Source organism: Myxine glutinosa, chromosome 4 (assembly GCF_964187855.1).
Source record: "Myxine glutinosa chromosome 4, kmMyxGlut1.1, whole genome shotgun sequence".
In the NCBI taxonomy this organism is placed as follows: Eukaryota; Metazoa; Chordata; class Myxini; order Myxiniformes; family Myxinidae; genus Myxine; species Myxine glutinosa.
Genome location: NC_136264.1, coordinates 152,941,358 through 152,964,446, shown reverse-complemented (window position 1 = coordinate 152,964,446; position 23,089 = coordinate 152,941,358). Strand labels below are relative to the sequence as shown.

At 44.4% G+C, this 23,089-nt stretch overlaps 1 protein-coding gene across 4 annotated transcripts in view; it reads left to right on the top strand.

Annotated features, from left to right (window-relative positions):
- POGLUT2 (protein O-glucosyltransferase 2) overlaps nt 1-23,089 on the top strand; it is a 79,234-nt gene that overhangs the window by 726 nt on the left and 55,419 nt on the right. For all 4 annotated transcript variants that reach the window (XM_068113850.2, XM_068113851.2, XM_068113852.2 and 1 more), the window contains exons 2-5: nt 3,212-3,406; nt 3,522-3,727; nt 4,978-5,183; nt 9,268-9,345. In XM_068113850.2, coding sequence (XP_067969951.1) covers nt 3,231-3,406; nt 3,522-3,727; nt 4,978-5,183; nt 9,268-9,345 — 666 coding nt within the window. In that variant the 5' untranslated portion in view covers nt 3,212-3,230. The remainder of the gene's footprint in view (nt 1-3,211; nt 3,407-3,521; nt 3,728-4,977; nt 5,184-9,267; nt 9,346-23,089) is intronic.

The window sequence follows — 23,089 nt, the reverse complement described above, 5'->3', positions numbered from 1 at the left end:
TTTATTTCACCAAAAAATGTTATAATTTTGTTATCAGATGAAAGCTTTGGATGAAGGAAACATATTGCTTTTTAAATGATCAAATTTGGTTTTTCAATGATTAGTTTTGAAGATATTGCATTTGAAGTGACTAGGGCATTGCCCGTACTATATCTATATCTAAAATTATATCCCCCCCCTCTATTTACATGAAATGGTTTGGTCCAAAGCGAACGGCTTGTGAGTACAGTGACAATCCCCCCCCTCTATTTACATGAAATGGTTTGGTCCAAAGCGAACGGCTTCCGGAGTTTGGTAAAGAAATCGCCATCGCGTGCACAAACGCGCAGGAAAGCGAATGAATCGCAAATTCGTTTTTATTAGTTTTAAAACATAGTTTAACGCCAACATAGTTTGCAAACGTGAAATAAATGAATACGCTCTCAAATGTGCCATCCGAGGCAGAGTGTGTCCGCCACGTTCGGCACACGCGATAGTTCGCTGCTCTCTGATTGGTTGAATCGTTTTTTGGACATAGCTCGGTAAGTAATTGTCCGATTAATATGAAACCTTGAAAAGGCACATCCTCGGGTCCCCAGCAATATACCTGGCAAGTTAAAAGTATATCGGACCCGTGGTTGTCGAGAAACAGCGGTCACAGACAAACAGACGTACAGACGTACAAACGTACAAACGTACAGACAGAGATTACTGGAATTATAGATAGATGAATGATGTGCCATACAGTGAAGACCGACCCATAACAGTGTGCATATGCCCCATAATGGCCCAAATTTGGCCATACTTGCCCGGCTCATATTATTTATTAATAATTACTAAAGTGGCAAATGGAGATTGAGAAAAGTTGTGCATGTAATTTATTCCTTTGGGTCAAATTTTAAATCTGTCTGCATGCCAATCGTCTTGTATTCGGACGTGGAAACGCTGGCGAGGTATGCATGTCGTGCCATTCTCGGCAAATTTCTGGGGCCGAAGAGCGAGATAGCTCAATGAGCGTTCAGGGCTTCACTTTCTGAGCGGAGAACTGAGAACATACTAAAGGGGTCACTGCATCAGCGGTACAGCCTGGCCCTCAAGAAATGGTATTACCCGCAGCCTTGTGGTACATCTAAGAAGAACAATAACTCTGCTCTTTATAATGTATACCATGTTTTATTATGCACTGTATAATTTAAATAGTATCGGAAAAATATTCACTGACTATATCAAACTAAATAAGTTTGTGTTTGTAAATACGGTCGTTTATTCTTATATTACCTCTGCCGGCGACGGTGGACGGAGATTGTGTTTTCACCCTTGTCTGTCTGTTTGTGAGCAGGATATCTCAAAACATTATGGACGGATCTGGAAGCAACTTGGTGGACAGGTTGGGAGTATGACGAGGACGAATTGCTTCAATTTTAGTGAAAATCCGAATACGGATCTGGACATGAGAATTATTTTTTAATTATTTAAATGATTCTTCACAATTGAGATATCAGGCCAAAACGACATCTATATAATAATAGCGTAAGGACTCTACTTTGTTATCCCTTTTACGCCGCACCCAGTGACCCGATGCCCACGGCACTAATGGATTTACGATCTACGAACCGCGCTCTTTGTTTATCACGTACAGCCATACTCGAAAAATCTGAATTAGCCGACGTTGGGGCCCAAAAGCATCCGATTAACTGCCGATACGACGCCATCTTACGACGCCATCGTATTGGCGTCTGCTGGGCGAAGGCGAAACAAGCCGTCCGCTGATTGGACAGGCGAAGGCGAAAGCAAGCCGTCCACTGAGTGGACAATCCAGAGCATGCATTTGTGCCGGTGTCGGCGATCGTTGTTCATATACGCACTCTTCATTCTCATCTTTCTTCCTAACTCTTACTCGGACAAGCAAATCCCCTATGCCATCCATAATGGTACACTCTATCCATACACCACATCCTCCCTTCCGTGGATGTTCCACGGGTTTCGGCTAGTATAGCACGATATCTTAAAACATTATGGACAGATTATGACAAAACTTTGTGGATGAGTTGGGTCGCTGACAAGAACAAGCCGATTAGATTTTGGTTGAAGTTGGGATGCAGATTCATCCTATCAGTTGGGTACAAACCTTAAACTGTTCAGCCTGGTGGAGGTATGCGCTCTATAGAATGCCCTTCTGGTTTAAAATATGTATTGCACCACTATTTTTTTTACCAATCTGATGTCTGATGAAGAGTGATATAATATTTTGCTTCTAAAAAGTCATTCCATGTGAAATAAATTCAGCGATAAATCTTCACATGAAGTTTTAATGAAATTTGGTACAATGAAGATCATCATTAAATGTCACACCAAATGATGAACAAAGATGGAAACCTCACTCTGCTTTCACAAATTAAATAAAATGGTGATGAAAATACAGCACATACAACATGACTTAGCTTGTCTTCTTTACCGGTTCTTGTGGGATTGTCTTCTTTACCGGTTCTTGTGGGATTGTCTTCTTTACCGCTTCTTGTGTGATTGGCGGGGCAAGTTTTTGGCCAAGTTCTTTCACGAACTGGCTGGCCAGGCCTACCACTCGACTAGGTAGCCGGACCAGTAATTTAGAATTTGTTCAGGGTCCCGGAAATAGCTCGCCTACTCTGCAGAGGACACCGTGGGATCTTTAACGTCCACCAACTAATTCCAGCAGACAGGACGCCCGTTTAACGTTCGGGTAAAAAATCCCGGTGAAAGAACAAGGGGAGTATAACCAAGTTGGAGATCTTCACCGGATGATGGCCATGTGACCAGGCATGATGAGCTCTTCAGTCCCTAATCCCGCTGCTAAATTCAACGCTCTACAGCTATCTGGTTCGTCTTCTGGACCACTGCTCCATGCCCCGCGTTCGCTGCTGACCAATACACCAACTATCAAATGCTTTGCAAGCTCGACTTGTATCCAGCACCTCTGAGCAGGAGTCCAACTCAGAGAGTGATAGATAGATAGAGATGGATTGATTTGCCAAGTTGACTCTGTATCACCAGACTGGGGGCAAATGTTACTGCAACTGGCCTAGGTTCGGTGGTCAACTGCAGCTCTACTTTCTCTATCCCTCTCCACAACTGAGAACCCCCTCTGCCACTTAAGCGTAGTGTTGTATAGCTATGGGAAATACAAATAAAGCAGTTCTAAAATGGTGATTTTAGTGCTAACGGGGGTGTCGGAATGATGATGGCTTGTTTGTAGGTACAGTGAGAGGTGAGCAATGTATGGACTATGGGTTGGATGGCTCACCCTCACATTGCTCATACATTATGGAGCTGAAATTGTGCTGGGCCTGTCTGCAAAGCGTTGTCTGGTGTGGGGGTCTGGACTCCAGAGTGAAGTTGTGCTTCCTGTTCGCTACTTCTTTATTCAGGCTGCAGACAAGAGTGGCAGGAAGTAAGGCTTTTAAGATTTTCCCTTATATTGCTGACTATTTTCCAACGTTTTGCATGCCTATTTATCACTCTTTTCTTGATGACATGTGCTTCCTTCTTGTTTCTTTTTCTCACAGTCTGAGCACTTCCCCGGGAGAAAACGTGTTTTCTGTCGGCATCTCGCCAATAGATGGAAGTCGTTCCAGAATCTGGGTACAGGTGCTTGATCGTCATGATGGCTCATTTTTGGTACGTTATAAGATGTATGGTTCTTATGAGGATCTTCGCATCTCCATCACCTTCAAAGAAAAACATGTTTCGAAGTCACCATACATCTTGAAAGGTCAGTACGGAACATCAGATCTATATTATTTCTCAAAGAAACAAATTTTTGCTGTATGCTTGTACATTGACTATGATGTTGATGTTAGGATTAACCTTATTTGTCTCATGCTTGCAGCCTTTTTTGTCATAAGAGGCCAACTGTTTATTATGTTTGCAAAACAGGGAGAAAATGGGATTGGGGTGGGAGGTGGGAGATTGTGTGAGACAGAACCCTACAAGATGTATGATCAGTGATAGTGCTACACCAAAATAAAATCTATAATAATAAAAGGCAGTGTCAGTCCATCCATCTGCCTCCTCCATAACTCCAAAACCATGAAACCTAGCAGCCCCAAACTTTGCATCCATACTTCTGGACCTCCATCAGATTTCAAGGATGAAAATTGGGTGTTTGGGTTTGTTATAACACCCTTTTTGAAGATGATTAATGAGGTGCTCATAAGAAAAAAAACCCGATGTGGTGGCTTACCAATATGGCGGCCCACCATCTTGGTCAGCCCACTGCACCTCGCTCGGTTCTTAAACCGCCATTTTGTTTTGGCCTACTCAAACGTGCCTTGCCTTGGAAACACAATCGATTATCATCACATAATTGAAGCATATCATCAAAATCTGGATTCGTATATGAGGATTGGATGCTGTGGACTAAATAATGTCCAAATCTGGAGTGAAATCTGACAAAATTTACCATATCTAGCGATTGGTGAACGCTATTCAGGCTGCTTTTGCCTTTGCCAGCTGATGTGTCCGTTCGCCTGTCATGGCTGGTCCATCTCTTTGCCTTTGTCGGCCAGTCTGCCATTCCAATCCGTCCCGCACTGCCGGCCTCCTTGTCCACCTCACGTTGCCGGGCCACCTATCCACCCACACTGGAGGCCCACCTGTCCGCAACATGGTGCCTGTCCTCCCTGCGGCGCAGGCCCAGCTGTCTACCCCATGCTGCCACCCCACACAACCACCCCGCAATACCACCTTGCAATGCCACCTTGCAATGCCAGCCAGCACTGCCGACGAGCCCATACACCCTATCGGCAATACTGCTTGTCCGCCCTTTGCTGCCAGCCTGTCTGTCCGTGCCATGCTGCTTGCTAGTCCATGCTCCGCACCACGCTGCTGGGCCGCCATGTTTTATTCACAAACTCCAACTTTGACAAGTGTGGAAAACTATGCATATATCTGCCTGAAGGTAAAAAAAAAAAAAATCCAAGTGGAATCTTTACTAATTAATGGGTTTTTTTTTTTTTCCAGGAAACATTTATCATGAGCTGTGCCCATGTGCCCAACATGATACTGTATCATGGCGTACTTATATGCAGTGCCAGCCACGGTATGAGCAAATTGAACGAGACCTGCTCCCATTTCCTACCGTTGATCCTGAAAAGATAGCGCAGGAGATTCCAAAGCGCTTCAGTCGATTTCATAGCCTCTGTCATTACACAATAAAGGACAACAAGGTTTTCATGTTTCTTTTTGAAAGTTTTCACATCAATACTTTTTTTTAAATACAAAGAGCATTAAGTAAAATGGACATGAGAAGAGTACCGTAGAACCCCGACACTTGTGGATTCGCAATTCGTGGAACCTAGCTATTCAGAGATTTATGAAAACAAAATAATAGCGAGGTACCAGTGCTCCACACGGGATGCATGTGATCACGAATCCTCCCTCTCCAGTCACGGTATCGAGGTGCAAGCGAACCATGTGATCAAGATCCTTCTCGAGTCACGGTTTATTGGTGGCAGATTTGCTACGTCAGCACATCACGTAGGCAGGCATCTGGCGTCGTATAGAACATCCTGAACTTAATGAACAGCCATAATATATATTTTATCATTAAGATTCTAGATTCTCTATGTCTATGCCCTATGGCTTATGGCGACTGGGGTTGGGGAGGGAGGTGGAAGCAGGGTGGCACAAAATTATGTCTTTCCCCTGGGTACCAGACACCCTCAGTACACCACTGGTGAGCATGTTTATAAGGTTTGTACTCGTACTACAACATTTGTAAATCAGAAGTAAAACATCTGGATATATTTCTCAAAAAAGTAAAGAAATATGTAAGAAAAGTATTTTTTTTAATGTAAAGGGATGTAGGGATGTTATTCCAAAAGTATGTAAACAAGGTGGGGACGATCACAAGAAATGATCATGTGAAACCATCCCTACAACTTTCTTTAAATAATGGTTGTCCCTATAAAAGACCGCGTGTGCGTGCGTGCGTGTATGTTTGATTGAAATAACTTTGTCTTTTCGAGGGACAGCCATTACTCAAAGAAAGTTGTAGGGATGGTTTCACATGATCATTTCTTGTGATCATCCATACCTTGTTTCCATAATTTTTAGAGTAATATCCATACGTACATTTACATTAAAAAAAATGTTTCTAGTACTTATCAAATGTGACCTGCTTCTACTTTTGTGGCCCCTGCGCTCCAGCTATATGCGTTTTTTGTGGGCATAAACCATCCCCACCCACCTGGCTCACAAAGACGATTGCAAACCCTCCACACGGGGAAGGAGGGTGTGGGAGACGGGGAGGGAGGGTATATTTATCATATATTTTTGATCGAGAACCATGAGTGATTATTTAATTATATATATATTGTTTAGTTTAAAGTCGTATCATTCCTTTATTCAGCACATGATTAAAGTGTAATATATGGTGTAAATCTTGAGCAGATCTGAGAGGCTGGTTCATGATACATGAAGTGAAAATGTTCTTTTATGTTGGATCTAAAATAAAATGAAATTCGAACACAAGGATTATGATGCCAGGATGTTTAAATTATGCAATTTAAACTCAATGTCTGTCTTTGTAAGATAATACAGAATACCGTATCATCCTTCAAGCCGAAACTCTGAGCAGTTATAATGGCAACTATTTGCAGGATAAAGATGCACTTTGCAGACTACGTAAGATCAAAGCATAACAAACGGTTCATTTTCGATAAAATAACGTGACATTCGTGGGAAAAGACTGAGATAACCTTTTGGAATTGTTTACAGTATTTTTATTCGTCACTAGCCAAAAATGCCCGGTGTTGCCCGGGTTTTTTTTGAATGAATTTACTACTATAATTCAGCTTTTACCCTCGGCCGTAGAAGATTGACTACTATAATTCAGCTCAGCTTTTAATTGCGAAATGGGTCCAGTCCGGCCGAGGCGGCCTCGACCGGCGTCGCCACTGAGCCTATAACCGTCCCGGGGCCCGTCCCAACATTTTTAGTTCTTTTTGAATGAATTTACTACTATAATTCAGCTTTTACTCGCGGCCGTAGAAGATTGACTACCATAATTCAGCTCAGCTTTTAATTGCGAAATGGGCCCATCCCGGCCGAGGCGGCCACGACCGGCCTCACCACCTAGCCTATAACCTTCCCGGGGCCCGTCCCGACATTTTTTGTTTCAGATGTTTCCTGCTATCTTTCACCGTTCGGGAGATTAGCGCGTGCAGATAAACAAACAAACAAAAACTTTCTTATATATATACAGACTTGGCATTTAATATGGAATATCTTTTTTTTCTTCACTTAGGTTTACTTTCTGAACTCAGTATATCAATCTGGTGAGTTTCTTTTACCCTTCGGTGATGTCTTTGTTGAAAGAACCATGTCACTGATTGTCTTTCGCAGCAAGAAGTCAATAACTGGATTATATCACAGGTGGCGTGACAAAATGTAAGGACAGGTACATTTGATGATTGGCTTCACAATCGGGTAATAAAGGGTTGTTGCGTTCTGTATTAGTGGAAAACAACTGCTGCACGTCTACAAAAGTTATTGCCGCTTCCTCTGGAGATGGTCCGTCAACTTGACAATGCTGTTTGTCATGGAGTGGTGGCTTTACGAAATTCTGGCATGAAACAGCATGCTCTTGCTCGGCAGTATAGTATGGCATCACTCAAGGTCAGGTGTCAAAGATCCTGAAACATGCTCAGGGGGGTGTCCCTACTCCAATACCGAGGCCAGGACGTCCACGCAGAACCACAAGGAGAGATGATCGCCAGCTGCACCGGTTAGTCTGCAATGGCCGTACCAAGTCAGCTAATCGGCTTCAGGCTGTGTGGCAGCAACTGACAAATGTGCCTCTATCCAGAAGGCTAGTCAACCAACGACTGGTTCAAGCAGGCTATCGTGCCAGGCGTCCCCTGAGAAAGCCACGCCTGACCAGACAACACAGCCAGCGCCGATTGCAGTGGGACAGAAAGCACCGTCAATGGCAGCCAGGACACTGGAATCACGTGACCTTCAGTGACGAGTCTAGATTTCTGGTCTGTCGTCAAGATGGCCACGTCCGAGTGTGCAGACAAGTGCATGAAGCCCACAACGAAGATTGTATAGTGCCAAGAGTCCAAGCTGGAGGTGGTGGGGTGACCGTTTGGGATGCTTTTCATGCAGAGGGCAAAACTGACCTGGTTGTTCTGAATGGAAACCTGAACCAGTTCAAGTACAGGGTCATTCTGGAAGAAACATTGCTTCCATTTTCTCGTGCAGCCTTTCGAGGAAACTTTGTCTTCCAAGATGACAATGCACGGCCTCATCGTGCTCGCATGATCCAACACTTTATTGCTGACCGTGGTGTAGAGCATATGGAGTGGCCTGCCATGTCCCCGGATATGAATCCGATAGAGAACTTGTGGGCAGAATTAACACGTCAAATCGACCACTTGGACCAGCAGCCGACCTCTGTGCGTGAATTGCAGCAGGCTATTGTCACTGCATGGCAAGCGATTCCTGTCCAAACCTTGGCAAATCTCGTGAACAGCATGCCTCGACGTGTACGTGCTCTCCTGAATGCTCGTGGGGGTTACACGAAGTACTGAACTGTAATTTTACGGTCCGTAATCCCAGTCATAATTTAGCTTTTGTTTTTTTTGAAATTGTTTTTGGCTAATGTGCAAAATAAAGAAATACTTCTGGAAAACGTACAGAAGTTTAACACAGTACTGTCCGTGAATTGAGTTCGATATCAGTTTACATCACTTTCAAGGATCAATTTATTTGCATCGAAATGTCAAATGTGGTTTTTGTTTCTTTTAAAGGTCACATTAACAAAATCTAGAATAATTTCAACATAATTCCAATGAACTTTTGGTTCTAAGTCATCTTGAAAAGTAAGTTCACCCCAGCAAAAAAAATATTCCATATTAAATGCCAAGTCTGTGTCTATATATAGATACCGTTAAATGAAAGTGTAATTATGTGCATTCGTGTTATTAAAATTGAAACAAATTCCCTCATGAAATACGATCCTCCATGAATTGATTATCCCCTTTTACCCAATGAAACATTTCCCAGATATTTGCGATTTCCAGTAGTTTTCAGGAACGTGTCCACTGCCGATGTCGGGGTTTTACTGTACTCCTCTGTAGGTGTCAGAAACATTGAGAATTTGAATGTGGTTCATCATTGTTTGATAAAAAATTGACAGAATGGATCAGGTCATCGAAAGAAACGATGACGATATAATGTGTGCAAATGTTCATCACTGTCACCTTTTTGAGAGCATAATGTGTTTCTGGTTTTAATAAATTCCAGATTTATCGTCGCACATTTGGACAACATGTCGACTTCAAGATGTTCATGGATGCAATACTGCTTTCTCTGACTCGTAAAGTAAGCCTTATGAAAACTTCCTTTAAATACCCCTCCACCACACACCCTGCCAACCACACCCCAACCTCCCTACCGTGCTTACCCCCCCCCCCCCTGCTCCCTAACAGTTTGGTTAACCGATATGTATATATACAGTATATATATACATATATATGTGTCACTTGAAAAAGTAAGTACACCCCATGTAAAGTTTTGACTTTTTCAACATATTTCAACATACAGCTATTTGATCTTCATTTCAACAATATTGAAAGATAAAGGTGATATAATATAACAAATATCATGAAACATTTACATTTTGTAGTCCATTGTATAATTTAAATAAACATAAATGCAAATTTCGCATGTTGAAAAAGTAAGTACACCCCGACATTTATCACTACTTCAAATACCTAAAATTGGAATCAGGTGCACCAGCTCAGGTGCAAATGATTAGAACATCGTTAGAGAGGATCTTGGAGGAACCTGTCTTATTTAAACCTCAGACTTTGGTCTTTGTTTGGTGCATGTCCATGCGCTCACGTCCATGCGCTCACGCTTTCGAAGTTAAGTAATTTTTCGCAATTGTGTTTTTGTCGAAACTGTATCTATCCTTCGGTGTGTGTACCTATAGTGTGTCTTTAGTAAGATTATCGGTGTTAATTTTTCATACATGTATACAAAATCGTCGGTTAATTCGTGTTGCGTATTTTGAGGCCTAGTGGGCTACCGTTGTCCGACCTTGAGGCTTTGTTTTTCTCTCAGCGGTCCGTCGATTGCGCTGCAATTACTTTCGTTCTCTGTTTTTGTCCCAGTCTTTCACCCCATATTTCCTTGTTTAAAATCTCAACGAAAAAAAAAAACCCCAAATTTTTTTTTCCTTCTCTGTTCTTATTTGCTTATTCGTTGTTCTTATTTGTTCGTTCGTTCTTCAATCACGTGTTTCACCCGCATTTCCATTTCCCCAGATAGTTTTCACTGCTCAATTTAAAAATGTTTAAACTTTCCCCTGAAGAACTGTATTCTGTCGTATATTATAACACCTTTTTCTTCTTCTTCTATAAAAGGATGCTTTCGACTTGCTCACCAAATCTATTCATTCCAAAAACAAAATTCCATCTCTTACAGTTCCTCTTTTCTACATTCCCGAAACTCTCCTGCACTCCACCCCTCCTTCAGCGTCCTCAAACGTATTTTTGACTCGAAGGTCACAAGAAACTTATTTTGCAATAAATGTTTGTTTCTCATTAATCGTACACTTTTCAAAATCCAATCTCACCCCTCCCCTCCAAATCTTCCCCATCACCCCTTCCCTCCAAAACTTCCCCATCACCCCTCCCCTCCAAAACTTCCCCATCACCCCACCCCTCCAAATCTACCCCCTTGCCCCTCCCCTCCAAATCTTTCCCATCACCCATCTCTTTCAAATATTTCCCCTTGCCCCTCCCCTCCAAATCTTCCCCATCACCCACCCCTCCAAATCTACCCCCTTGCCCCTTCCCTCCTAAACTCCCCCCACACCCCCCCCCCCCCCCTCCGAGACTCTCCCTCGCTCCTCCCCTCCTAGACTCCGCTCTCACCCCTCCTCCTCAAAGCGTCCTCCCTGCTTCTTCCCCCTTCCAACTTTCACATTCATCTCCCCCAACCTTCTGCCTCACTCTTCCCCCTCCTCAAATAACACCTCACTGTGCCTCACCCAATCACCATCAAACCTTTTGTCCGCCCCATTCTTCCCTTTCTCCAAGCTATTCTGAAATCTCTGACACATTCAACAGCTCTCCCTACCTCTTCCTCCTCTTCCACATCTCACCCTACCCTTCCTCCCCCCTGTTCTGTATCCGATGCTCCCCCTTCCTCTTCATTAACGGTATGGACCTCAAACATCCGGGGCCTTCGTTCAAACTTGACTGATCTCTCCATACAGGTTGCTTCTGACAAACCAGACATGATCTGCTGAACAGAAACTTTCCTCCTTCATGATGTCTCTGATTCCTTGGTATCTCTCCCAGGTTACTCCCTCCTCCGGTATGATAGACCTGAGCCTCGTCCTGGAGGTGGGGTTGCTATCTTTATAAAAAACTCAGCAAACATTACCGCTTTACACAAAAAAGGTGCAAAAACAGATCCTTGCAACTACAGACCAATCAGCCTGCTCCCAATTATCAGCAAAGTCATGGAATCCATCATTGCTTCAGATATGAAATCTTTCCTCTTCTCCCATGGCTTGATCTCTGATCATCAATTTGGTTTCAGACCAGGTCACTCTACTCTGGACATGCTGCTTCTGCTGTCTCAACAATGGATGGAGGTCCTCAATGCCAAACAGGAAATCAGAGCTGTCTCCCTTGACATATCACGTGCCTTCGATACGGTCTGGCACCCAGCTCTGCTCACCAAACTCTCCTCCTATGGTATCCATGGAAATCTCCACGCATGGCTTGCGGACTTCCTCTCTGGTCGTCGTCAACGTGTGGCCCTGAATGGATTTCTCTCATCTCCCCTTCCTGTTCAGGCTGGAGTTCCCCAAGGCAGTGTGCTGGGCCCTGTGCTTTTTCTGGTCTTTATCAATGATCTCTCCGACTCTCTGGAAATTCCTCTCTATCTCTTTGCTGATGACTCCACTCTCTGCCGCTCCATTCCTCTTCCCGCAGATCAGCAGTCTGCAGCCTCCTCACTCTCTAAAGACCTGGACAAAATCACAGACTGGTCAAACAAGTGGAACATGTCTTTCAATCCTGACAAATCTCACACTCTTACTATGTCTCTCCGAAAAGATCGACTGGACAACCCTCCCATCTACTTTCTCAACAATCCTCTCCAAGAAGTTCTGTTGCTCAAGCTTTTGGGTCTCACTATCTGCCATGATCTTTCTTGGGAAAACCACATTTCCAAGCTGGCCTCCAAAGCCAGTCGCTGACTGGGCATCCTCCGTCGTGCGAAGTCCTTCCTAGGCACACCTGAGCTCCTCACCACATACAAGGCTTTCATCCGCAGCTCAATGGAATATTGTTCTCCCCTATGGGCTGGTGCTCCTGCCTCACACCTGGCTCGGCTTCACGCTGTTGAATCCAAACCTTTCAGAATCATTGGAATCTCCCGCGATGAAGCTATCTCTGAGGGCCTTTCACTCACTCACCGCAGGCAGGTCGGTGGTCTTTCTGTCTTCTACAGACTCCTCTCCGGCCTTGCTCCCCCAGCTCTCTCTGTGCTCTGTCCCCCAAATATTCCTACAGGTCGCACAAGATCTGCCAGCCACCCTCTGATGGTTAAACTGCCGAAATCTCGGCTCTCTGCTCACCTTCACTCTTTCATTCCTCTTTTCTCCCGCCTCTGGAACAAACTCCCACACTCACTTCAATCACACTCCTCCCTCCAGGTCTTTAAAACAGCTGTTCACCACCATCTCTTATCTTCCCCCATCCAAAACCTTGATCTTTTCTACCCCCACTAATTCACCACAGATCCACCTTGTTTGAAATTCCAACTTCTTTCCTGGAAGTCCTGGCAGTGTCCATATGTTTTATAGCTCTCCCACCCCCCCCCCCTTCCCATGCCTCCCCCGCCTCCCCCCAAAGCCCTCTCCCTCCCACAGTTCTCTTGATGTCTCCATGTCTCTCGGTCCCTGCTCTCAAATGTTGTGTTTGTGTCCTTCCCCCTCTCTCTAACGCTCCCGATGTTATTTGTTTTATGTGTCTGTTTGTCTTTCTGTGTGATTAATGTTCGCTCTTTCACGAGCCTCGATCTTGTATACAAAAAAAAAAACAAAAAAAAAACCTCTCTTCCTCACTCGCCCTGCACTGCCCTCTCTCCACCTCACCCCCAGGAATACCTTTGGCTACAGCTTCCCCTTCGCTCCCACCTTTTGTTCATATGTGTGTTGTACCATCCACCAAACAGTGATGACTCCATCTACATCTCGCTGTCTGATAATATGGACCAACTTCTATCTACCCATCCCAACTCTCTCTTCCTCATATGTGGTGATTTCAATTGTCACCATGCCAATTGGCTGGGTGTGGGTACCTCTCGCACCAGCCATGGCTCTTCAGAAAAGTACTTCTGCGACGCACTGGGACTGACACAATCTGTCAATTTCCCGACCCGGATCTCAGTCAACGGAGCATCTTCTCTTCTGGACTTGGTTATGACTAACTTCCCTGAAAATGTCTGCTGCTCTTCTTCTGCTCCAATCGGCTCATCTGATCATGTGCTTGTTAAAGTGGACATCTCTCTGACCATTCTCAGAGAGCCTCCTCAGCGTCGACGAGTCTGGCAGTTCACTCAGGCCAACTGGCACGGTCTTCAAGCAGCCATCAATCATCTGGACTGGTCTCCCATCTCTACCGCCTCTGACATCAACTCATCCTGGGAATTCTTCCAAAGTAAATTGCTCTCTCTCATGCACAGATTTATCCCATCTCGTCTTCAGTTGTCCTACCCTTCCTCCCATCCATGGTACATGGAATCTTGTGTTGAGGCTGTTGCCCAGAAACAACTTGCTTTCGTCTCCTGGAAAGCAAATCCAACGGAAGGAAATCTCATTTCCTTTCACAAAGCCCGAAACAAGTGTGTGTCCACCCTCAGGAGAGCCAGGAAACAATATCTCTCCGTTCTCAAGACCGCTCTCTTTTTTTTTTTTTTTTTTTTTTTTTTTGTATACTGAATCGAGGCTCGTGAAAGAGCTAACATTTACTTCACAAACAAATCAACCAGACAAACAAAATATATAAAAGAGGGAGCGGAAGACAAGATGGGGAGAGAAGGAGGGGGTGGGGGGGGGGGGGAGGGAGAAGTATAAAACACAAGGACACCAAGGACTTCCAGGACAGAAGTTGGTATTTCAAAAAAGTGGAATTAGGGTGAAATTAGCGGGGGGTAGAAAAGATCAAGGTTTTGGATGGGGGAAGATAAGAGATGGTGGTGAACAGCTGTTTTAAAGACCTGGAGGGTGGAGTGGGATTGAAGAGAGTGAGGGAGTTTGTTCCAGAGGCGGGAGAAAAGAGGAATGAAGGAGTGAAGGTGAGCAGAGAGTCTTGATTTTGGCAGTTTGACCAGAAGAGGGTTGCAGGCAGATCTTGTGCGACCTGTAGGAATATTTGCGGGACAGAACCCAGAGAGAGCTGGGGGGGCAAGGCCAGAGAGGAGTCGGTAGAAGACGGAAAGACCACCAACCTGCCTGCGGTGAGTGAGTGAGAGGCCTTTGGAGTTAGCTTCATCGCGGGAGATTCCAATGATTCTGAATGCTTTGGTTTCAACAGCGTGAAGACGAGCTAGGTGTGAGGCAGGAGCACCAGCCCAGAGGGGAGAGCAGTATTCCATTGAGCTGCGGATGAAAGCCTTGTATGTGGTGAGGAGCTCAGGTGTGCCAAGGAAGGACTTCGCACGACGGAGGATGCCCAGTCGGGGACTGGCTTTGGAGGCCAGATTTGAAATGTGGTTTTCCCAGGAAAGATCATGGCAGATAGTGAGACCCAAAAGCTTGAGTGACAGAACTTCTTGGAGAGGATTATTCAGAAAGTGGATGGGATGGTTGTCCAGTCGGTCTTTTCGGAGAGACATCGTAAGAGTGTGAGATTTGTCAGGATTGAAAGACATGTTCCACTTGTTTGCCCAGTCTGTGATTTTGTCCAGGTCTGCAGAGAGGGAGGAGGCTGCAGACTGCCGATCTGAGGGATGAAGAATGGAGCGACAGAGAGTAGAGTCATCAGCAAAGAGATGCAGAGGATTTTCAAGAGAGTCAGAGAGATCATTGCTGAAGACCAGAAAAAGCACAGGGCCCAGAACACTGCCTTGTGGAACTCCAGCCTGAACAAGAAGAGAAGATGAGAGAAACCCATTCAGGGCCACACGTTGACTACGACTAGAGAGTACGACTACGACTACGACCTCTTATCTGTCTCCCTCTTCCAAATCCTGGTGGCGTGTGGTCAAATCTGTTTCTGGTGTTTGTTCCCCCTCCATCCCCTCCCTCACCTCAAACGGCCACACAGCTGACTCCGCACATGAAAAAGCTGAATGACTCAACTCTGTGTTTGCCTCTAAATCTTGTGTCCCAAACCCATCCCTCTCTGTACCCACCGTACCCAGTCGTACCCAGCTGCTCCTGGACTCTGTGTCCTTTCCTCCTGACAAGGTGGAAAAGTCTCTGTCAACCCTCGACTCTGATTCTGCAACTGGACCTGACGGCATCAGCCCAGGGGTCCTAAAATCCTGTTCTTCCGCTCTTTCACTCCCTCTCTCTGTTCTCTTCACCCTCTCTTTTGCTCAAGGTCATCTGCTTGGAAATCTGCTAACATCACCGCTTTGCACAAAAAAAGTGCAAAAACAGATCCCAGCAACTACAGACCAATCAGCCTTCTCCCAATTATCAGCAAAGACCTTGTTTGAAATTCCAACTTCTTTCCTGGAAGTCCTGGCAGTGTCCATGTGTTTTATACCTCTCCCACCGCCCCCTTCCCACGCCCCCCCCCCCCCCCAAAGCCCTCGCCCTCTCTCAGATCTCTTGATGTCTCCATGTCTCTCGGTCCCTGCTCTCAAATGTTGTGTTTGTGTCCTTCCCCCTCTCTCCCCATCTTGTCTACCGCTCCCTATGTTATATGTTTTATGTGTCGGTTTGTCTTTCTGTGTGATTAATGTTCGCTCTTTCACGAGCCTCGATCTTGTATACAAAAAAAAAAAAAAAAAAAAAGTCATGGAATCCATCATTGCTTCAGATATGAAATCTTTCCTCTTCTCCAATGGCTTGATCTCTGATCATCAATTTGGTTTCAGACCTGGTCACTCAACTCTGGACATGCTGCTTCTGCTTTCTCAACAATGGATGGAGGGCCTCAATGCCAAACAGGAAATTAGAGCTGTCTCCCTTGACATATCACGTGCCTTCGATACGGTCTGTCACCCCGCTCTGCTCACCAAACGCTCCTCCTTTGGTATCGATGGAAATCTCCATGCATGGCTGGCGGACTTCCTCTCTAGTCGTAGTCAACGTGTGGCCCTGAATGGGTTTCTCTCATCTCCTCTTCCTGTTCAGGCTGGAGTTCCCCAAGGCAGTGTTCTGGGCCCTGTGCTTTTTCTGGTCTTCATCAATGATCTCTCTGACTCTTTTTAAAATCCTCTCTATCTCTTTGCTGATGAATCTGCTCTCTGTCGCTCCATTCCTCATCCTTCAGATCGGCAGTCTGCAGCCTCCTCACTCTCTGCAGACCTGGACAGAATCACAGACTGGGCAAACAAGTGGAACATGTCTTTCAATCCTGACAAATCTCACACTCTTACGATGTCTCTCCGAAAAGACCGACTGGACAACCCTCCCATCCACTTTCTGAATAATCCTCTCCAAGAAGTTCTGTCACTCAAGCTTTTGGGTCTCACTATCCACCATGATCTTTCCTGGGAAAACCACATTTCAAATGTGGCCTCCAAAGCCAGTCGCCGACTGGGCATCCTCCGTCGTGCGAAGTCCTTCCTTGACACACCTGAGCTCCTCACCACATACAGGGCTTTCATCCGCAGCTCAATGGAATACTGCTCTCCCCTCTGGGCTGATGCTCCTGCCTCACACCTATCTCGTCTTCATGCTGTTGAAACCAAAGCGTTCAGAATCATTGGAATCTCCCACGATGAAGCTCACTCCAAGGGCCTTTCACTCTCTCACCGCAGGCAGGTTGGTGGTCTTTCCGTCTTCTACCGACTCCTCTCTGGCCTTGCCCCCCCCAGCTCTCTCTGGGCTTTGTCCCCCAAATATTATTACAGGTCGCACAAGATCTGCCTGCAACCCTCTTATGGTTAAACTGCCAAAATCAAGACTCTCTGCTCACCTTCACTCCTTCATTCCTCTTTTCTCCCACCTCTGGAACAAACTCCCTCACTCTCTTCAATCCCACTCCACCCTCCAGGTCTTTAAAACAGCTGTTCACCACCATCTCTTATCTTCCCCCATCCAAAACCTTGATCTTTTCTAACCCCGCTAATTTCACCCCAAATCCACTTTTTTGAAATACCAACTTCTGTCCTGGAAGTCCTTGGTGTCCTTGTGTTTTATACTTCTCCCACCCCCCCCCACACCCCTTCCTACGCCTCCTCCCCCCAAGCCCTCTCCCTTCCACACATCTCCCTGCTCTCAAATGTTGTGTTTGTGTGCTTCCCCTTCTCTCCCCATCTTGTCTTTCGCTCCCTCTTTTTATATATTTTGTTTGTCTGTTTGATTTGTTTGTGAAATAAATGTTAGCTCTTTCACGAGCCTGGATTCAGTATAAAAAAATAAAAAAATAAATAAATGAAGACATTTAGTTTGGTTTGCTGCTTGTTGTTGAAGTATGCGGCGTCAGCATGCCTAGATCAAAAGAGCTCTCTGAGGCCTTCAGAAAGAAGGTTATAGATGCCTATGAGTCTGGGAAGGGATTTAAAAAGATCTCCAAACAATTTGAAATCAATCATTCGACTGTCCGGAAGATCATCGACAAGTGGAGAAGATTCCAAACAACTGCCAACTTGTTCAGGCCAGGCTGCCCCAGCAAGTTCAGCACAAGAGCAGACCGCAAGATGCTGAAAGAAGTCTCGAAGAACCCCAGAATGTCATCCCTGGACCTACAGGTAGCTCTAGCCACTGTTGATGTCAAAGTGCTCGAGTCTACCATTAGAAAGAGGCTGCACAAATTTGATCTACACGGGAGGTGTGCCAGGAGGAAACCTTTGCTGTCTTGAAAGAACATCAGGGCAAGACTAAAGTTTGCCAATGAACACTGAGGCAAAGATCAGCACTTCTGGAACAATGTGCTCTGGACAGATGAGTCAAATGTAGAGCTATTTGGCCACAGTACCAGAAGACATGTTTGGCGAAAACCAAAGACAGCATTTGACCACAAGAACCTGATACCAACTGCAAAGCATGGTGGTGGAAATATTATGGTTTGGGGCAGCTTTGCTGCATCAGGGCCTGGGCAGCTCACCATCACAGAATCCACTATGAATTCTTCATTGTACCAGAGGGTGCTTGAGGATAATGTGAGGCCATCTTTCAGAAAGTTGAAGCTCAACCGAAGGTGGACCTTGCAACATGACAATGACGCTAAACATACCAGTAAATCCACCAAGAAATGGCTGAAAAGAAAGAAATGGAGGGTTCTGGAATGGCCAAGTCAAAGCCCGGATCTAAGTCCCATCGAGATGTTGTGGGGGGATTTGAAATGAGCTGTGCATGCAAGAAACCCCTCAAACATCGCACAGCTGAAAGAATTCTGCATGGAGGAGTGGGCAAAAATTTCTCCCAGTCGATGTTAGAGACTGGTAGACAGTTATAAGAAATGCCTACTTGAGGTTGTTTCTGCCAAAGGGGCAATACCACCTATTAGAGCCAAGGGTGTACTTACTTTTTCCACATGCGAAATTTGCATTTATGTTTATTTAAATTATACAATGGACTACAAAATGTAAATGTTTCATGATATTTGTTATATTATATCACCTTTATCTATCAATATTGTTGAAATGAAGATCAAATAGCTGTATGCTGATATATGTTGAAAAAGTCAAAACTTTACATGGGGTGTACTTACTTTTTCACGTGACTGTATATATATTTATACAGTGCGTATCAAAAAAAATGTAATCCGAATTCAAGGGGTTAATATGCAAAGGTTATTTATTTTGACAATTTACATGTGGTTTACCAATTATGAGGAGATCCTCAGCTTTCCATTGATGCCTTTCATGCATCATTGCTGTCCCACATGACCAAGTAGATGTTCATTGAAAATGACGAGTTCAAATCGCATTTTTACAAGTTTGGCTAATCGGTGCAAGACAGTTTGAAATGGACGCATTACTTGTCGACTGCCAAGTTGATTATGTAAAATTGTTAAGCTGGTCTGGTAATCGTCGGTTGCGTCATCCTTTATTTAAGATGGGCCTACAGTGTATGGGTTTAGAGGCAACCTGAGTCATTGAAAAGATGGTTCAACTTACGACTGAACAGCGGACCTTCGTGGTTACAACCTTTCACCAAACTGGAAGCTTGCAGCGAACTCGTGATGCATTCAGGGAACGTTTCCCAGAACGGGAGCCTCCAGCAGCCAAAACCATTGGGCAAATGTTTGAAAATACCAAGAGCATGGCACTAGCCTCAACCGCAACAAGGAGAAATCTGGTCGGAGGCGCATTGGGCGATCGGAAATTAACAATGCAGCAGTAAGGCAGCAAGTTTTGGAGCATCCAAGGGATACCAGCGCAAGACGAAATGGGACGGGATTGCCTTCGGCAACATTCAACCGAATCACAAGACTGGACCTCCACCAACATCCATATCGGATTCACATCCGGCATCAACTTACACCAGGGGATTTTGCCAGAAGGCTGGTGCTTGCCGGATGGTTGATAGCACATTGCGAAGCAGATGTCAATTTCCTGCGGTATCTCGTTATCGGCGACGAAGCTGCTTTCGCCATGGACGGCAAGGTCAATACCCATCATGTTCTTGAATATGTACCGACAGGACATCCCCCGGAATTTAATTTTGACACCAACATGAATCGACAAAAGTGGACTGTTTGGTTGGGACTTTGTGGAAGTGGTCAGGTGATCAGACCATTTTTCTTTCAAAGGAATGTCAATGGCAACAGGTATCTGCAGATGATCAATGATGAAGTTTTACCGCAACTGGAGGAGAACTTTGAGCGACAGGTTCATGGTGTCTTCAGATATCTCTGGTGGGCCCAAGACAGCACCCCAGCACATCGTCTTATTGCTGTCCGAGATCGACTGAGGGAACTCTTTGGAGACCGAGTCATCGCCCTCAACCATGCAGTGGAATGGCCACCAAGATCACCTGACCTCACACCATGTGATTATTTCCTTTGGGGACATTTAAAGAACAAGGTGTTCGTAACTCCTCCCCGTGATCTTGACGAATTGCAGGGCCGTATTCGACATGAAGTGGATGCTTTGCGCAATGACCCGGCTATGGTGAGACGAGCAGTTCAGGGCATACTCTGCCACTGTGAGCTTTGTGTTGAAATGGGAGGTGGACATGTTGAAGGTGTGGGTGCATAAAGGCCAATCCTTCCTGAGAAAAGTTCACATCTGACGTTCATTTTGCACCAATTATCCTGACTTGCATCGATTAGCCAAACTTGTAAAAATGCGATTTGAACTTGTCATTTTCAATGAACATGTACTCGGTCATGTGTGACAGCAATGATGCCTGGAAGGTATCAATCGAAAGCTGAAGATCTCCTCTTAATTAGTAAACCACATGTAAATTGTCAAAATAAATAACCTTTGCATATTAACCCCTTGAATTCGGAATACCTTTTTTTTGATAAGCACTGTATATATGTGTGTATATATATATATATATATATATATATATATATATATATATATATATATATATATATATATATATATATATATATAACTGTGAGAAATAGTAGAAGCTCCACAGTACGAGCAGGGCGTCTCATTTGCATTGAATAAATAATCGGGAGATTAAATCAGACGAGGACGTAGCTTCAGGACTTCGATCTTTAATTTGACAAGCTTTCGACCAACAAAGGTCTTCTTCTGAGTCGGCCCCAAGTTCAACGGAAGTACTAGAGGAGAACATTGATTTTTTGATCTTAGTTCAGATACTGTCATAAGTGTATGTAAAACTCACAGTTACCGACCTGGTTTCACCCTTTTGGGGCTCATCAGGGCAACGCAGTGAGTCCTGCATACACTTATGACTCTGAAAACCTTTCGGTTATATACCAGTTACTATGCGATCAAATCAAAAATTCTGCTCTGTCGGAGGGTTCTCTTGTGAGCTTGACAGGCAGAGTGTATGTACATGGCAGTGACGTCATTATGTGCGCTCATTGAAAGATGGAGAACTGAAGATATATTTGGATTGGTTGCTCCCTGCTGCATCCAGGTGATTCCATATAATGAGTGGATACCAGAGATATAATGTGCCATGTGGCAGATGGTACTTATCGCTCCCATTAAGGTACAGCATAGCTGGATGGGATACCTTAATGGCGGTTCACCACTGATGGTATGAAATCGCATAGTAACTGATATATCTCTTATATATAAAGGAGGAGTGTCTGTCTGTCTGGATGTCCGCTTATAACTCAAGAACTACACATCGGAGAAAAGTTTTAGACACAGATTCGGAATCAGCATAAAATTCCGGTGGTTATAGGCTACTTTGTATTTTAATATCAATGGTTTAAAAAACTGGGCCAGCTGCAATTCCATGGTGTAGTTTGTGGCGGCGCTATTGCCCCTTTCCGATCCCATGACGCATTGCGGTTCCGATTCGCGATAAGGTCTATGTGCCATCACCGACACTTTTCCACCTTTTCCATACCTTTTAATCAGATTTACCTTATCGTCCATCGGAACCACATTACGCTTGGAAACACTAGCATTATCCTTCTTCGGACCCATGGCTAACACAGACACAGTAAAGGAATGCTGTACGTCGCCTCTGTTTTGAATGCGAATCAGCGGTTGCGCGTACGTACAGTATACTGTACGTACATATTTATTTATTTTTAATGTGCTTTTTATTGTATTTTAAATTGTTTTTTAGCTTCTTTTATCGTTAATTTATGTACTATTTTATTTATTTTAAATATATATTTTAAGGAAAACGAATGTTTTCACGTCCGTAGGAGTGACGTAAAGTCGCACATAATGACAAAATGCGCGCCATTTTTTCGCGCCAAGAACGAATAAACGGTTTTTTTTTTTAGTTGAGATTTTATTCGAATTCAAATTTCATTAAATTTCAACTGTTGGAAACAACAATTATTTCAACTGTTGAAAATATTTTTTTGGTTTGTTTTTGGAGTTGAGATTTAAAACAACAAAGTTTTAAAAGAACGAAGTTAACAAAACGTCACATGACGTGTGAACGTGGATAAAACATAGGCGTGGATAAAATTACTGATCCACGTGATCAACGTGGATTGGATGATTTCAACTGTTGGAATATATTTTTCGCGCCATTTTTTCGCGCCAAGAACGAATAAACGTTTTTTTTTTTTAGTTGAGATTTTATTCGAATTCGAATTCCATTAAATTTCAACTGTTGGAAACAATAATTATTTCAACTGTTGGAAATATTTTTTTGGTTAGCCAACGACGCAAGCCTTTACTTCTATCCTGAAGAGTGTTGATGATGATGCTGGCAAGATATTCTTCCTCGATGCTCCTGGCGGGACAGGAAAAACATTCCTCATTAATATCATCCTGGCCAAGGTTCGACAAAATTCGGAAATTGCTCTGGCTGTGGCCTCAAGTGGAATTGCAGCTACACTTCTTGAAGGAGGAAGGACAGCACACTCAACTTTCAAACTGCCTTTGGATTTGACCAAGCAAGACACCCCAACCTGCAACATTAGCAAGAATTCAGCAAACACCAAGATCCTTCAACAGTGCAAAATCATCATCTGGGATGAGGCTTCTATGAACCACAAGCAGGCATTCGAAGCAGTGAACAGAACACTCCAAGATATTCGCAACAACAAGAAAATCATGGGTGGTGTGACAACTGTTCTGGCTGGAGACTTTCGTCAGACTCTCCCAGTCATCCAACCGGGCACAAGAGCAGATCAAGTCAAGGCCTGTATCAAGTCTTCTTATCTCCTCTGGCCACATGTGCAAAGACTTACCCTGAATACCAACATGAGAGTCCACCTTCTTGGTGACAACACTGCAGGGGCGTTCTCAAGCCAGCTTTTGAAAGTTGGCAATGGCCTATACCCTCAAGATGCAT